The sequence below is a fragment of the Arvicola amphibius genome, chromosome 15 (assembly GCF_903992535.2).
Source record: "Arvicola amphibius chromosome 15, mArvAmp1.2, whole genome shotgun sequence".
Classification (NCBI taxonomy): Eukaryota; Metazoa; Chordata; class Mammalia; order Rodentia; family Cricetidae; genus Arvicola; species Arvicola amphibius.
This window is the reverse complement of record NC_052061.1, coordinates 31781934-31795364: the sequence shown is the minus strand read 5'-3', so window position 1 is coordinate 31795364 and position 13431 is coordinate 31781934. Positions and strand designations below refer to the sequence as shown.

The 13431-nt window shown below is 44.0% G+C and overlaps 1 protein-coding gene across 1 annotated transcript in view; it reads left to right on the top strand.

Moving 5' to 3' along the window:
* Sntb2 (syntrophin beta 2) overlaps nt 1–6660 on the top strand; it is a 79744-nt gene extending 73084 nt beyond the window's left edge. The window contains exon 7 of the mRNA XM_038313262.1: nt 1254–6660. Within this exon, the coding sequence (XP_038169190.1) occupies nt 1254–1346 (93 nt within the window). The 3' untranslated portion in view covers nt 1347–6660. The remainder of the gene's footprint in view (nt 1–1253) is intronic.
* Nucleotides 6661–13431: the final 6771 nt, after the last annotated feature.

Below are 13431 nucleotides of genomic sequence, written 5' to 3'. Positions count from 1 at the left end.
CTTTTGTTGTTTCATTTCTCCACATTATGGAGCGATTCTCTTTTTCTAAAGTTTCGTCTGAGAACTGGAGAAAAGGTAATGTGTTTCTTCTACATGTATGAAGACCTGAGTTCAATCCCCTTTTTTAAAAAAATCTACATTAAAGAAGCTGGGTATGTAGCACACTTGTAATTCCAGCATTGGGGAGGCAAAGATAAATAGATCCCTGGGTCTTGTTGGCCATGCAGCCTAGCTTAAGTGGCAAGTTCCAGGCCAATGAAAAACCCTCTCTCAAAAAAGGGTATGGAAGGAGCCATAGAGGTGGCTCAGCAAGTAAAGACAATTGCCACCAAACCTCATGACCTATGATTGGTCCCCAGGATCCACATGGTAACACAAGAGAACCAACTTCCATAAGCTGTCTTCCATGTGCTGTGTCACCCATGTGCTTACTGTACACAAACTCGAGTTGTATACACACAATAAAGAAACGTGATTTAGGCATTGAAATGGAGCTCACTTAATCGAGTGCTTGCCTAGCATGCACAAAGCTCTGTTTGATCCCTTGCACCACATAAATCTGGGCATGGTGATGTGCCATGCACCGCACCCCCGTGTCTGCACTCGGTGCACTATTACCCAGTTACTGAGCTTCGGGCAAGGGGGCTGGAGGTTAAAATACAGAGACACACACGGACCGAGAGACAGCGACATGGGTCAACCTTGAGTTCCCCAAGAATGCCCCCCTTATTGTGTTCAGGGGCAGATTATATAGATAACCATGCCCCAGCCAAACCCACCAGAAACCACTCTCCGCCATCAGGAACTCCTGAAGGTCTCGTGCTCAGAGCAGCTGTAGGCACTCAGATCAAGGGATTACAGGAAATTCAGGATCTGGGGTCTCACTGCTCCCAACAGTGATGCATCCCTATAATCTCAGAACCTTGAAAATACAGGCAGGCAGATCAGAAATTCAGAGTTATCCACAGCTATGCAATAAATTTGAGGCTCACCTGGGCTTCAAGAGACTGCATTAAAAAACAAAACAAACATGGAGTCAGCTGGGTGGTGCACACCTTTAATCCCAGCACTCAGGAGGCAGAGGCAAGTGGATCTTGGTGAGCTCAAGGCCAGTCTGATCTAAAGAGAGTTTTCAGCCAGGGGTGTACAAAGAAACCCTGTCTCAAAAAACCAAAAAGAAAAAAAAATTGGAACATCATATCTAAATTTGTTTAATGCCTTTGCTTATTAAAGTGTATGTCCTTTCTCCACAGACTATGGACCTGCATTCTTGTCCAAAGCCGATTGTATTTGTGTTGCACACGTTCTTATCCGCCAAAGTCACTCGAATGGGACTGCTCGTATGAGCAGCAGCAAGAGTCAAGAAAGCTTCGACTGTCACAAGAAGTATTTCCACCTCAAAAAAATAAAAATCAAAAAAAGCAACAACAAAGAAGCACAAAAGAAGCCCTGCTCTCCTCCATCACAGTGCCTTCCCACGAACCTCAGATCACTGCTGAAACCACAGGGTTAAAGCAGGGCCAACCTTTCCCACGCAGCCTTGGTCAGGAGTTCTAGAACTGTAATAAGCTCCAAATTGAAGCTGTTGATTTGTCGTCTCATATTGTGATCGCTAAGTAATTGTGTTTATTTCCCCTGTTAGGAAAGCTGGCTCTTTGGTTATAAACAGTCAGAGAAGTTCTCCTTTTCTTCCTGCAGGGTTCGTGTGGGGCTTAGCCCTGAGCTCTTGTTAGGATAACTGTGGCTCCCCAGATGCTAGTGTCCAGCAGCCCAGCATCCCACACAGTTCAATTGCACACAGCGTTCCTGTCTTTACCTGTAATTCCCCAATGGTTCTTCCATCCACCCTTGCTCTCACTGACCTCACCCTGCCCCACACCTTACCTGACACCAGCTCTGCCGCTCGTGAGTGCTACCTTTGCCTTCACTCACCTTTTTGGTGATTGGCCAAGTTGAAAATCTAGTTGGAAACCGCTTCTCTGAAAAAGGAGTTTACTTCCTTTAGTTTTTATTGAGTTTATATTTGGTAAGAGCCTGGAGATGGTCTAAAGTTTATTTTGCAAGAAAGATTCTTATTCTAAGCTAAGCCATTTCTTATTGCTTACCAAATGTGCCTTTGGTTAGGGTCTGTGGAGCTTTATTCGTGACTGTTTAACTGATTGGATCTCACTGCCATTCTAGGAAGACCATCTAGCTTTGAGGAGTCAACCTTTAGGTCGCTTCCTAATGGCATCTTTCAGTGGTGACTTTGTGGGTCGTTAGCTTTGCAGCACAGATGCCATGTCAAGTGGCACTGTGGGGCCAGGAAAGATCCTGGCACTGGACAAGTCACCTGCAGCTCTTCCCCACACACCCTGAGTGGGTGGAGTGATGAGACACGCGGCAGCCGCCTGCTTTGGTTCAGCTCAGTGTCATCAGGACTCAGCCTCAGGGTGCTTTCTGATGTTGTGGCCTGGATAAATCATATCCAGCTTGTTTTCCCTGGCTTGGAAGAAAATAGATGTGTGTAGAAACATTTCAAATAGTCTCACTACATAAAATACCCATATTAGCACAAACCCTAAATCAGAAAAAAAAGAAATATTGACTTAGAGTTTTCTATGCTCTCTGAAAAAAATGTCTAGAAATAGCTCTCCTTTTCTAGATTTCTCTGGAGTGTGCTACATAGCCATGTAATGCTTCAAATGGGTTAGGAGAGAAAAGGAAAGAAAACACAACTGTTCACGCAGAGCCTGAGGTGTGAAGTTTGGGTGCCTTGACTGACAAGTGGTCTAGAGGAAATGACAGATTCCCAAGTAGAGCAGGTGCCCACTGTCCTCCGCCTTCTCGGCGACAGGCCTCCCCCTGCTCTGTGCAGTCAGACTGGTGGTGCACAAAGGCTAAGGAGGAATGTCCCCCACCCCAGCTTCAGACAGGTATTGGCGCACCAAAAATGACTGTTGGGACCCACTTTAAACTAGAAACTAAGATCTAAAGGACATCTTTCTAGAACTTTTTATATTTTAAGTAGTTGTAATCCTGAGATTGGATCCATCCACGATACATCTTCTACTCAAAAAAAGAAAGAAAAAACATATTTCAAAGGTCCCCCCGAGTTCAGAAAGCAGAACTACAACAGATAACCTCAGGCGGAGGCTCAAATGCTCTTGTTATTAGGAATTATGAACGGCACCAGCTTCAGTGGTAGAGTTGAAGTCTTCCATATTGGTGGGAAAGGCTAAGCCACCAAGATTGACGGGAGCTTCTGCCACCCTGTCCCTAGGAGAGCGTGAGTGGTGTGACGACTGGGCAGGTAAGGTGAGCATCTGCTTGTCTGAGACTGCGGCCCATGGGGTCCTTAACTCTACCATTCGGTCCTGGTGGAAGATGAAGGCGTATGGGTGATTTTGTGTCATTAACAGCCGGGAGAACCAGGGCTCTGAGCGCTTGTTTGAGAAGCTGTCGCCGCTCTCCCACAGCTCTCCCAGGCACACGCTCAACGAGTTGTGTCACATTAACTAAAAATGGGCATCCCTGTTAATTCACCTCTTTTATAGAATCAGCTAAATTGTTTTTTTTCTTTTGACTATTATTGGGATGTTGTGGGATCCTGGGTGTTGAGTAGAAAGGAAACTGCAGAGTGCGCCGCTCAGGTGGACCATTTCCTAGGTATCTTTGCATTCCATACCTGGATTGCTGGCCCTGGGCAGAGAAGTCTCCTCCCCCAGGAAAGAGGATAAAGGGAGCTGGTGTTATCTACAAGCCTTGCCCAGAAATTGGTATCAAATATTTTATACAAGAAATGTGCATGTGTGTTTGCTGTGCCTACTAGAAGATTATAAGTAAAGGCACCAACTTGTAAACAGTTTCAGGTTAAATTCTGGGATATTATGGGCAATCAGAAATGTTACTTTAGTTACCATCTGCTTATTTTGAAGCCGTGTTTAGCACTTTTCAGCCCAGGGTAAGTCTGATCGTGCCTGGTGGGGTTTCTTGTTTTTTTGTTTTTGTCTGAACTCTTAGTTTGTTACTGGAAATTATTTGCATGGTAGGAGAGATTGAATTATTTATTTTTTATATGTAGAAAAATCTCTCTAGCCAACAGAAAGCTAACATTGTTTCTGATTTATTTGTTTTACTAACATCCTTCTGAAAGAATAGTAGCAAAGCTTTTGTTCAACTGAATAAATGCACTTAGCTGATAAACCAAAATTTATTCTTTCAAAAGAAGAAATTATCACCAAAAAATATTAAACTTGAACTTTGAACATGAATATGCTCCCCCCCAAAAAAAAGGTTTTACTATGAATGATTTGGATGAACAAAAATGTGTAGAGAAGATTACTGATTTCTTAAAATTTTGTAAGAAACTCAAAGTCTTCTTGTTTAATTTAAATTCGTGTGGATTTGTTTTCAAATTCATCGAAGACTCTGCCAGTGTGTTAATGCAAATTACCTTCCAAGCTGCTATGCAAACTTGTATTGAAGCCTCACCTGCTAAGAGGGTTCAGCTGTTTTGAAGTGTTCAGGAAAGAGACTCCAGCACTTTCTCTGTTCTTTTGTATCTTTGTTGGACACTTACCTGGATCATAATTTATTATTCTCACTGGTTCAAGCTATTGATTGTACATTATATTTAAACTATCCATACATTCTGCTTTTATTCCCAAGTAGCTGCCAGCAGCTCTAGGTACCAAGAATGAACTGAGTCCTTAGAAAGCTGGGCTCGGGACAGTGATTGCACACACCTTTAATCCCAGCACTCAGAAGGTAGAGACAGGTAGATCTCTGTGAGTTTGAGGCCAACCTGGTTTATAGAGTGAGTTCCAAGACAGACAGAGCTACAAAGAGAAGATAAACAAAACAACAACAACAAAAAAGAAATCTGGGCTCAGTGGTTAAGAGGGCTTACTACTGAACCATGAGGAATGGAGCTCAGATCCCAGCACCCATGTCCAATTACCCAGGAAAGCAAGGAAGCTTTCTCTACTGAGGAAGTCAAATGCCAGGTCACTTAGTTCTTAAAAGCACATTGCTCTGGATGGTATTTAATATGTAGCACTACAGTGGGAATCAGTGCTTGGAAAGCTAAACCAGGTTTGCCAGGCACCAGGGCTACACAGCAAGACTGTTTCAAAACGATAAAATTCTAGTACCTGGTAGCTGCAGGCAGAGAATTAAAGATTAGTTGTATAGCCAGTTCGAGGCCAACTGGATTATATATGATACTGTCTGAAAAAATAAAATAGATAAATTTGAAATTGCGAGAACCTTAGTTGAATTTTACTTTAGTTGAATTCTACAAAAATCATACTTATTCCTTCAAATGTTTGGGTCAGGCACATGAACCAGGTGGAGTTATGGTCATCTGTGAGCTTAGGAAGCTTTCTGTGCATTATGGTTGTTTTGTGGCTCTTCCTCTGCTGAAGATAAAAGAAACTCTGCATTTTCCCATTGTTCCTTCTCCATGCCCTTTTAAAAATACTTGATAATCTATTGATTTTTAGTTTCAATAGAATCCTTAGAAGCTGATAGCAGTTACCCTGAACCATCTTTAAACGCCACTCTTCTCTGTGCTGGACATCTAAACCCTCACTAGAGTGTAATGGTAGATGGAAGTCATGCTGCGTGTCAGCGCTATGTGTTTTCGAGCAACGTAGTTGTCCCATGCTATAGTGTCGTAAGTAGAAGTTATTCATTCTAGCAGTAGACTACGCAAGTAGCTGATCTGAAACCTGTTCTCTTTAAAAAATGAAATGGCCTGGAGGTGTAGCTCAGTACTAGAATGCCTGCCCAGCATGTGCAAGGCCCTGGGGCTCTCTGGAACACTGCTCAAAACAACACAAACCCATATCTAGCTGATCAGTAATACAAGTTTATCAAAGGCAAGATTTCAGGCTGAGGTTCAGGAAATGGCCACAGGGGGCACATTATTTTCTTTTTTCTTCCACATTATTTTCTTATCTCTTATCCAGCAGTGGCCAAATCAACTAGAAAAATGGTTGTTATATTAACTCAGAAAAACACGAGTTCTTTTTCTTTTTACTGCTAGACATTGGCATTGACCCCAGGCAGGTCCTTAGTTATGCTAAGTATACAGTCAGTACTACCGTGTGATATATTCTTATATTCCCAGCCCCTTTGATTTCAGAATAACAAGTTTTGGTTTTCTTCTTGGTTTGTATATATACTCTCTCATATGACCTAGGTCAGCCTCAAATTGCTGGTCCTTCTGCCTCCAACTTAGTACCAGGAATCACAGCTGTGTACCAGCTTCAAGCTAAACTTGAACATCATTTCTTGCCACCTCTATTTTCCCATCCCACTTTGGGTGACTGGATCAAAGCGTTTTCTAAGATTTATTTTTCTTTTATGTGTGAGTGTTTGCTACACGTGAATCCAGGTCTTCTGCAGGTGCAGCCAGTGCTCTAACCACTGAGCCATCTCCAACCAGTTTTTGAGGTGTAATTCCAGCACTTGGGAGGTGTAAGGCAAGGAAGATCAAAGTCATTCTTAGCTACATAGAGATTTGAGGCTAACCTGGAATACATGAAACCTAACTCAACAATTTTGTATATGTGAATTTAATGTAATATCTAAATCTGCCTTTTTGCAAATTATTCTTTGCTGTCAAATATCAATTGGGGTGTGTGTGTGTGTGTGTGTGTGTGTGTGTGTGTTGTTTGGTTTGGTTTTTTTTATTTGTTTGTTTGGTTTTTCAAGACAGAGTTCCTTTGTGTAATAGCCCTAGTTGTCTTGAAATTTGACCTGTAGACCAGGCTGGCCTCGATTTCACAGATATCAGCCTACCTCTGCCTCTCTGAGTACTGAGATTAAAGGTGTGTGCCACCACACACAGCTGATTTTTTTATTATTATTATTTTAAATAGGCAGCAAAGCTTATTTCTAAACATTGCTGACCTCATTTTATTTTTTAAGGTTCTTATACACATCATAGCTGGACTGTTTCTCCATTAGTAAGCAACCAAATTGCATTAAAAATTAGCGCAATTCCAGGGCTGGAGAGATGGCTCAGCAGTTAGAGCACTGGCTGCTCTTGTAGAGGTCCTGAGTTTAATTCCCACAACCCTCTATAATGATAGTCATATAGTTATAGGATCCAGTGCCCTCTTCTGGTGTGTGGTGTACATGGCAGACAGCACGCATATACATACAATACATAAACAAATAAGTCCTAAAAATTAGGAAGATTCCACTTATTCTAGAACACTGGCATTCAAACTCAGTGGAAAGAGACCTAGAAAAAGTGAGAGAACTTTGCTGAATTTTCCTCAGTGGCATTCCCTTTTAATCATCTTGCCTTCTATTAACCTTTCAGGTCAACTTTTCAAACAAGTTTAATCCTTCGCAGACAGCACCTGAGCTCTCTGTGGTGGGAGTGGCATAAGGATGCAGTTACATGGACTTCTTACCCTTGTTTTCAAGTGTATTGGAGTCCTGTGTGAAAATGAGGCCACACCTTCAGTGTCTTGCTCTTTAAACCTGCCCTTTGACAATCAGGTGCTAATGACTGTTTTTATCAAAACCAGCACATAGTATTGCTGCCTGTCAGGACAAGTCTTGGTAGTGGTGGGTACTTGCTGCATCTTGCTGGTGGTTTCTGAATTAGTAGGACTGAAGAGAGAAAAGTTCAGGTTTGATAGTCTCTGAGATCCTCACTTATATCCTAGGCACTGGGTTCAGATCAGTATAGGATGCCGTGTCACGGTTACAGTCTGTTGCGAGTTCAGCTTGAAGATCTCAGTGCCCGAGCAATCACTTTTCTTTTTGGTGCCAGATCTGAAATCTTTTGGAGCAGAGCCTATTTTTTCTCCTATGCACACTCTGATATTACCCACACGTATGTCTTATTTCCCATGCTGCTCTTCTTTGCTAAGTGTAAAGACTTGAAAGCTAGCTTAGGTAAGGCTGGTGATATAGCTCAGTTGGGAGAAGGCTTGCCTCACATGCAGGAAGCCCTGGGTTCCAGCCCTACACCATAGAAAACCATGTGGTAGTACATTTGTGAACCCAGCAGTCGTTTGGAAGGTGGGAACAGGAAGAAGCTATCCTCAGTCACATAGTGAATATCGAGCCAGCTCGAATTGTGAAACTGTCTCAAAAAAGAATAAATTTTTACCAGTTGGTTGTTTGGGGTTTTATTTGTTTTCTCTTTTTAGACTTTCATTTAAATAAGACCTCTGTTCAAGTCTTATCTAAAATGTCTCGAGTTTTCTGGCTACCAAATCAAAGACCCATGACCTAAAACAGAGAAGTATGTGTTCTTAATTTTTTAAAAAGCTTTATGTATACTCTTATTAATATAGACGCTTAGACAACACTTCCCTTGGGTTGCACATCAACATTTAGCATTGTATATTACAATGAAAACTTGTAACTTAAGGATATTATATATATAAGTATATATGCCTTTGTAACCTTTATATTGTAAATAAAAAGTTGCTTTTAGACATCGTTTCATTTTTTAGAATGTGCACATTGTTTCTGACTTACAGCAAAGTTTCAAAAACACTGAAGAAACAGCTTGGTGTGGCTGCACCTCCAGCACTCGGGAGGCTGAGGCTTGAGACTGTGCGAGACCTGCCTGATGTGTGTTTCCAAAGCTTGCCTCCCCTCGGCCACTTTTCTACACTTATTCCATTGCCTTTACGTATTTGTTTCTAGCAGACATTCTATTACCCTTAACTTGCTCATAAATGCCTGTCGTGATGCAAGGCACTGGGTGGCCACTGTCTGGCCTTCCTTGCCAGTTAATCAACATGAGATCAAGACCAACACCTCCAAGCAAATGCAGATGTTGCTATGCATCCATGCAGGCCTCCCTTTGTGCTTCTGGGCCTCTTATGCCAGGACTACATGTTACCTTTGGTTGTCATGTCTCTTCAGTCTGGGACATTCTTTAGTCACTCCCTAATCAAACACAGGTGTTTGGACCCATGGGAGGCTCATCAGGTACCTCCAATCTGATGAGTTGGGTTCCCAACCTGTACACAGAGGCACACCCCCACACAAATGCACATAATGCATTTTACATAAATGTAAAAAAGAATATAATAGGTGGTTGTTGTGCATGCCTTTAATCCCAGCACTTGGGAGGCAGAGGCAGGCAAGTTTAAGGCCAGCCTGATCTACAGGACAGCCAGAGTTAAACACAAACCCTGTCCCAGAAAGAAGAAAAAACCCTCATAAGTGTGCCCAGCCATTTGGGTTTTGGTTAATTCCAGATGTAGTTGACAACCAAGAATTACCATCACATCTGCTTACTATAACTAATACCTCAGCCACTGAAGCCACTACTCCAACTTCCTTGGACACCACCACACCCAACCACCCTGACTCCAGGACACCTCAGCTGCCTCTCAGAAACAGAAGTGTCAGTAGCAGGGAGGGGTACAGAGCAATGGCACAGGTGGTAAACAAATGGATTGGCGCCATTCTGAAGCAGGTTCTGAACAGCTGCCCTCTGCTTTTCAATATGTATGGGTGCTTTGCCTGTACATATGTAAAGGCACCGTGTGCATGCAGTACCCATGGAAACCAGAGTGTTGGATCCCTTGGAGCTGAAGTTACAGATGGTTGTGAGCCATCATGTGGGTGCTGACTATAAACCCAGGTCCTCTGGAAGAGCAGCCAGTGCCCTTAACTTCTGAGCCATCTTTCCAGCCCAGCAGCCCCACTCTGAGAACTAGTTTTGGAGTCAGACATGGTGGCCCATGCCTTTAATACCAGCACTCGGGAAGCAGAGGCAAGAGGAGCTGTTGAGTTTAAGGCCAGCCTGGTCTACATAGTTCTATTTAAGATACATCATTTAAAAACTTCATTCTCACGGACCTGGTGTCCTCAACCCCTCTGGCTCCTACAATTTTTCCTCTTCCAGGGTGGTTCCCAGAGCTCTATGGGAAGGACCTGATAGAGATCTCCAATTTGGGCTCTCTCTTCACCTAATGTTTGGCTGTGGTTCCCTGCATCGCTCCCATCAGCTGCCGGAGGAAGCCTCTCTGATGACGATTTGTCTAAGCACCTATTTACGAGTATAGCAGAATATCATGAGGAATCGTTTCATTGATTTTTTTTTTCTATCCCGGGTCTCTGGGCCATCCAGCCTCTGGTTCCTGGCCATCCACGCAGTGCCTGACATGGGCTCCCTCTAGTGGTACGGACCTCAAAGCGGACCAGAGAGTGGTTGGCCACTCCCACAAGTTCTGTGGCTCCATGGCCCCAGCACATCTTGTGGGCAGGACAGATTTAGGTCGAAGGTTCTGTGTCTGGGCTGGTGTCCCAGTTCCACCAGTGGAAGATCCCTGGTTACAGAAGATGGCAGTTCAGGCTCTGGTATCCTCCCTGACGAGGAGTTCTTGCTAGGGTCACCCTTGTAGACTTCTGGGGGTATCTACCACACTAGGTTTCCACATCGTCCCCCAAACGCCCTCGGATTCCAGTCATTTTTCCCTGCACGCTCTCCCTCCGTCCCTCCAAAAAAATAAATATTTGTTAAAAGATATATATGCGGGCTGGAGAGATGGCTCAGAGGTTAAGAGCACTGGCTGCTCTTCCACAGGTCCTGAGTTTAATTCCCAGCAACCACATGGTGGCTCACAACCATCTGTAATGAGATCTGGTGCCCTCTTCTGGCCTGCAAGTATACATGCAAGCAGAACACTATATGTAATAAATAAATAAATCATATATATATGTGTATATATATATATATTCATCTTTATTGAGCCCTAACTTTCTTTCAGAAACTGACTAACTTTAAATTCTTTTTGCATCAATGCCACAGTCCCAGCTTGGTCTGCATCAAAGGGAATAAAATTCTAGGGGACCCCCTAAGGCTGCTGAGGGTGACAGTGGGAAGCTGTGTCTATTGCCTCTGACACCCCAAAATTCTGACAGCACCATTGGATTTTTTTTTTTTTTGAGTCAGGGTTTCTCCATGAAACAGCCCTGGCTGTTCTGGAACTCACTCTGTGGACCAGGCTGGTCTCGAACTCACAGAGATTCACCTGTCTGCTTCCTGATTACTGGGATTGAAGACGTGTGCCACCATTCCCAGGCAACCCACTGGATATTTTTATAGCGGTATTTCAAAGGTGCCTCAAACTAAAAGCCTCCTCATTCTCTGCTGCAGTGCACCCCCATCTCTATCCAGCATCTGCATCTAAGTAGCCCAGCCACCCTGGGGACCAATCATCCCTGCCAGCTTACCTTGTAGTCTATATTCAATTCATCACCAAGTCCTTAGGGTCAGGTCCAAAGAAACTTGAGACAAATGGCAACTGTGGTGTATTAGCATACCAAATCAAATGCTGGTCTCAGACTCTCTCAGCATTGGAAAACACCTGCACAGAGTCCATCCTGGCTCTCCTCACCCTGCTCCCACCCTAAACTTCTCCATTTCACGGGCTTCTCTTCCCCCAGCTTCTCGTCCCTATCTAACCCTGCCATTTCAGCCATGTGCTCTCTTGACTTCCTCTCTTGCTGCCCCACTAACACCTCCTCCGATGGCCCTGTCCACCCTGCTGGCCTCGTTCAGCCCACTTCTTTCCCTTCTGCCCTGGACTCTTCCAGATGCCTCTGGCTGTAATCTCCCTCATATCTACAATAAAAGCCTTGCCCTCAATCCTACCCTGGAGCGCTCATATCTCTCTTTATACACTTAAGAGTTCACCTTCTCAAACCTCTCCCTCTGTGTTCTTCCATGCTGCCCAAACCACAGCCATCCCTGCAAGCTGTTTCCTAAATCAAGGCTAGATTCAACTATTTAAAATGCATACAAAACAAACCAAACTCACATCTGTGAGATGGTGGTAAGAGGATCAGGAATTCCAGGCCAGAAGAAGAAGAAAAAATAGCCTTGCCTTGTCTCTTCTTTTTAATAATTTTTAAAAATTATTTTATTTTTTTGCATATGGCTATTTTGCCTGCATGCATGTCTGTGTGCCTGGTGCTCACAGCGGCCAGAAGGCCTTGGATCCCTGGAACTCTAGGCATAGACAGTTGTGAGCTACCGTGTGGGTGACTCAGGCTCTCTGGAAGAACTTACACACTAGGACATCTCTTCAGCCCCTGACCTTGCTTTTTCAAGTTTCATGACATTTTTAGCTACCTAGGATGATCAAGGACAAACCTGGACTACAAAAAATACGAGAGCTTTGGACGAGCAAGATGGCACAGCAGATAAAGGTGCTTGCCATGTTACACCCAGATTGTGGGGCTCCCCCTAAAACCACCACAGAGTCCACACTTGTATGTAAAAGCAAAGAGCCTTTATTCAAGCCTAAGCTTGGATTTTCCATCTGTCCAAAGCAGTAGTTGAGAGCAGAGAGTGCCCAGTCCCATTGGGATGTTTTTTTTTTTTTTTTTTTTTTTAATCATAGTAGAGGTTGGGGTGAGGTTGTTTCCAGGGTTCAGGACCCTGATTGGATGACATTTGTCTAGCAGTCTTGGCAAAAGGGGAATAAGTGAGTCCTGGGCTCAGGGACCTCTGGTGACCTTATCTAATGGTTGGACTGGCAGGTCCTTCCCTTTAGTGCTGGCTCTCCCTGGGTGGTGTCAGCTTATGGCTTTTCCTGGAACGTAGTGCTGCCATGGCAGCTGTGTGGCATGGGTCCCATGTGTGTGACCAGGATGCCCTGGGCCCCACAGTCACAGTCACCAAGCCTGTCAAGCTGGGTCTGATCCCCAGGATCTATAGGTAGGAGGGAACTGACTCCACTGTCCTACACACAGGCACACAGACAGACAGACAGACACACACACACACACACAAACACGTGTGCACCATGTGAAACAGGCTCTCTCTATGTGGTTCTGTCAGTCTTGGAGCTTGCTTTGTAGACCAGGATGACCTCGAATTCACAGAGACCCTTTTTTGGCTTCTCAGTGCTGGGATTAAAAGTGTGCACCACCCACCATGGTATGGTTAAGGAGAAGGTTTTTATTATAGCTATGAGGGAGGTAGCAGCCAGAGGCATCTAGAAGAGTTCAGAGCAGAGAAAGTGGCAGATTGAACATGGCCAGCAAACTGAACCAGCCCACGAGAGAAGCAGGAGCAGAGCAGAGAGGGAGAGAGAAGACAAAAAGAAAACAGGAGTGCACATAGCCGAAATCAGGAGAAGGAGTAGCTGGGGGAAGGAAGCCCACGAGCTGGGGAGTTTAGAGGAGGGGAGCGCCTTGATGCCAGGATAATAAGATTGGCTATGTTAGCCGGGTGGTGGTGGCACACGCCTTTAATCCCAGGCTGTCACTATCAGGACAGCCAAAGCTACACGATCAATATCAATATATATATATATATGTATATATATATATACATATATATATATATATATTGGACAACATGTGTGGGAGAGAGAGAGAGAAGAAAGGAAAAATTTTTTTACTACTGTGGGTTGACTCGGTGGTACTGCTGAGTCCCCGAGTTCAATT